The following is a 3,936-nucleotide window of genomic DNA, read 5'->3' as shown; positions in this document are numbered from 1 at the left end:
ATGGGTTCATGTACAACAATATGGCATTCAGCTAAAGTGGATCAGGGCAGGAAGTTTTATGATTTAGGGAAGGTGTAAGACAGGAAAGGATCATAGCCCTCAGTCAAAAAAGAGATCCCTTTACCACCAGTTAGAGAATTCCCCAATTCTCCCTTTGCCATAGGTCACTGAAACTGAGATCTAAGGCAGGGCTTCTGTGAGTCAGGAACACTTAACCCAGTGGGGAGATTCCAGAACAGGATATTTCCTAGTTTGATAATCACTGTCAGGCCAGTTATGGATAAATTTGCATTTAACTTAAGACAGTACTGGATCAGTGTAGTTTTTGGCAGTTCCATTTCCTGTTGGGTGGTGCAGCAGGCCCTGTAAAGAGCTTTTCTGCTGCACTGCTCCTAAACTCCTGGTACCTGAGCACCGATCTGCCTTGGAGAACCTGGTGAGTTGGCTTCCTTGAGTTCCTCTGTTCTTTGTGCCCTAAAATGTTGAATTTAATCTGAGTACAGCAAATTTGGTTGATTCAATCCTGTGAATGTTGATCTGATGCTATTTAGTGGATGGAAATGTAGGATTAGAGCACAATGATATGCTATTTTAGCTTTCTTTTGGTACATAGCTAGGGGTTCATACAGACGGAGAAGTTAGTTAAGGGGAAAGCTTTGATTTGAACAAGAATAAAATAACAAAGTATTTTTCTTTTTTCTTTGCTTTTCTGGTGTCCTTTTCAAAGGTTTATGTCGTAGCAGGTGTGAGAGCATGTAGTTCTTCCCAAACAGCCCTTTTCTCTGTGCCCATGTCAACCCACTGGGATTTTACAACAGATAACGATGATAGGAATAGCTTGTGAGACAGCCCTGGGTATCTGAACTTGTGACTGCCTTTCTTGAAGATGTTATTTTCATAGAAGTAACATGCTTGGTTGTTTACTACAGAGGTATTTTCTTTGGAAAACTTATATGAGAAAACACAGGAATTCCCAGGGACAATGAAGTAATTCGCTGAAGTGGAAGTGAGAAACCAGGGAGTCTTGAAAAGGGAATTAAGAGTTTAAATAATTTCTTGGAGATAGGAGAAATAATATGCCATGGTATTACACAAGCTTTGGCTTCTCTCTCTGGAGGAGTCCATTCTCATGAACACTGTCATATAATTTCTTTCAGTTTCTGAGACTCCAGCAGGATGTCTTACCAACAGCAGCAGTGCAAGCAGCCCTGCCAGCCACCTCCTGTGTGCCCCACACCGAAGTGTCCAGAGCCATGTCCACCCCTGAAGTGCCCTGAGCCCTGCCCACCACCAAAGTGTCCAGAGCCCTGCCCACCTCAGCAGTGCCAGCAGAAATGTCCTCCTGTGCCACCTTCCCCACCCTGCCAGCCAAAGTGTCCACCCAAGAGCAAGTAACAGCTTCAGGATTCATCAGGAACATGAAAGGATAAGGATAATTGGCTCACCTCGTTCCACAGCTTCACTTGCATCTTCTCATCAAAGCCATCCAGGGACACACAGGGAGCTTTGATCTGCCTGTGATGATCCCTGATAGCAAAAGGTTTCCTTTTTGAGGCTGCCATACTGCCACTGTCCAGGTGGAGACTGAGCAAAGGAAGTCCTGGGCTGTGCCAGCTCCCAGAGCTTCAGAAGAAAGAGCAGCTCTCTCCCTGGGAACTATCAGAGAATTCTGTTGATGTGTTCTGTGCCTGTCTGTCCCCTGAGCATGAGCTTCTACCACCTGGGCAGTTGTCATTTTCCTTTCACTCTCTGAATAAAGTATCTATGCATAATATTTGTGAATGGATCTTTTGTTTCTTTTCAAATCTGCTTTATTAGCAATATTTTATAATCATTTGGGTATATTTCCACCTTTCTTTCATCCACAGGCAGGATCTCACAATTTGGGACATATCAAAAATTATTTCTGTATGATTTTAAACCTGTTTTATTTTCCTTAATTAGTGTTTGACTGATTTGAGGAACATATTATTCAACTTCTCTGACTGTCAATCTCTTTACTGCAAAGTGAGCAAAATAACATTTACTTAACGAACTTGTCTAAGGCATAAAATTGAATTACTATCTGAAATTTTATTGGCACAATGCCTAATACGTAATTGGCTGCCATTTGATAGAGGTTTATTCGCAGCACCATATCATCATTTTTTCCACCATTATGATCATCATCATCATGATCATCATCATCACTCCCCACGACAACCACTACCATATTTGTTCCAGCAATAGAGTGTCTTGGTTGTAACTAATGTGGAAAATAAGAAGACTCTCTTTGCTATTTTTTATTGATTCCTAATACCTATACACATCTTGGGGTACATGTGATATTTTGTTACATGGATCAAATGTGTAGTGATAAAGTCAGGATATTAGGAAATTTAGGGCATTCATCACCTTGTGCATTTATCATTTCTCTCTTTGTTGGAAACATTTAAAACTCCTTGTAAAAAGTGTTTTATTACACTTTAAGTTTTGGGGTACCTGTGCAGAATATGTAGGTTTGTTACATAGGTATACATGTGCCATGGTCATTTGCTGAGCTCATCAACCCATTATCTACATTAGGTATTTCTCTTAATGCTATGCCTCCTGTAGCCCCTCACTCCCCGACAGGCCCCGGTGTGTGATGTTCCCCTCCCTGTGTCTGTGGGTTCTCATTGTTCAGCTCCCACTTATGAGTGAGAACATGTGGTATTTGGTTTTCTGTTCTTGCGTTAGTTTGCTGAGAATGATGGTTTTCACCTTCATCCATCTCCTTGCAAAAGGCATGAACTCATCTTTTTTATGGTTGCATAGTATCCCACGGTGTATATGTGCCACGTTTTCTTTATCCAGTCTATCATTGATGGGCATTTGGATTGGTTCCAAGTCTTCGCTATTGTGAATAGTGCCACAATAAACATATGTGTGCATGTGTCTTTATAGTAGAGTGATTTATAATTCTTTGGGTATATACTCAGTAATGGTATTGCTGGATCAAATGATATTTCTATTTCTAGATCCTTGAGGAATCACCACACTGTCTTCCACAATGTTGAACTAATTTACACTCCCTCCCACCAACATTGTAAAAGCATTCCTATTTCCCCACATCCTCTCCAGCATCTGTTGTTTTCCTGACTTTTTAAAGATCGCCATTCTAACTGGCCTGAGATGGTATCTCACTGTGGTTTTGATTTGCATTTCTCTAATGACCAGTGATGATGAGCTTTTTTTTGTATGTTTGTTGGCTGCATAAATGTCTTCTTTTGAGAAGTGTCTGTTCATATCTTTCGCCCACTTTTTGATGGGGTTATTTCTTGTAAATTTGTTTAAGGTCTTTATAGATTCTGGATATGAGCCCTTTGTCAGATGGGTAGATTGAAAACATTTTCTCCCATTCTGTAGGTTGCCTGTTCACTCTGATGATAGTTTCTTTTGTTGTGCAGAAGTTCTTTAGTTTCATTAGATCCCATTTGTCAATTTTGACTTTTGCTGCATTTGCTTTTGGTGTTTTAGTCATGAAGTCTTTGCCCACGCCTATGTCCTGAATGGTATTGCCTACAAAATCAATGTGCAAAAATTACAAGCATTCCTGTACACCAATAACAGACAAACAGAGTGCCAAATCATGAGTGAACTCCCTTTCACAATTGCTACAAAAAGAATGAAATACCTAGAAATACAACCTACAAGGGATGTGAAGGAACTCTTCAAGGAGAACTATAAACCACTGCTCAAGGAAATAAGAGAGGACACAAACAAATGGTAAAACATTCCATGCTCATGGATAGGAAGAATCAATATCATGAAAATGGTCATACTGCTCAAAGTAATTTAGAGATTAAATGCTATCCCCATCAATTGGAAAAAACTACTTTAAATTTCATATGGAACAAAAAAAGAGCCTGCATAGCCAAGACAATCCTAAGCAAAAAGAACAAAGCTAGGGGCATC

The 3,936-nt window shown here is 40.2% G+C and overlaps 1 protein-coding gene across 1 annotated transcript; it reads left to right on the top strand.

Annotated features, from left to right (window-relative positions):
• Positions 1 to 331: 331 nt before the first annotated feature.
• Positions 332 to 1,774, top strand: LOC117075049 (small proline-rich protein 2E-like). The gene is made up of 2 exons (XM_033197080.1): positions 332 to 436; positions 1,158 to 1,774. The coding sequence occupies exon 2, from the start codon at positions 1,177 to 1,179 to the stop codon at positions 1,393 to 1,395; it is 219 nt and encodes a 72-aa protein (XP_033052971.1). The 5' UTR covers positions 332 to 436; positions 1,158 to 1,176; the 3' UTR covers positions 1,396 to 1,774.
• Positions 1,775 to 3,936: the final 2,162 nt, after the last annotated feature.

Source organism: Trachypithecus francoisi, unplaced genomic scaffold (assembly GCF_009764315.1).
Source record: "Trachypithecus francoisi isolate TF-2019V2 unplaced genomic scaffold, Tfra_2.0 Lachesis_group5, whole genome shotgun sequence".
In the NCBI taxonomy this organism is placed as follows: domain Eukaryota; kingdom Metazoa; phylum Chordata; class Mammalia; order Primates; family Cercopithecidae; genus Trachypithecus; species Trachypithecus francoisi.
Note: the sequence above shows the minus strand (reverse complement) of the source record. Positions and strands in the feature narration are given on the sequence as shown.

Bases quoted from the DNA above. Each gene is read 5' to 3' on its own strand.
- LOC117075049 (XM_033197080.1), top strand. From the start codon at position 1,177: ATGTCTTACCAACAGCAGCAGTGCAAGCAGCCCTGCCAGCCACCTCCT.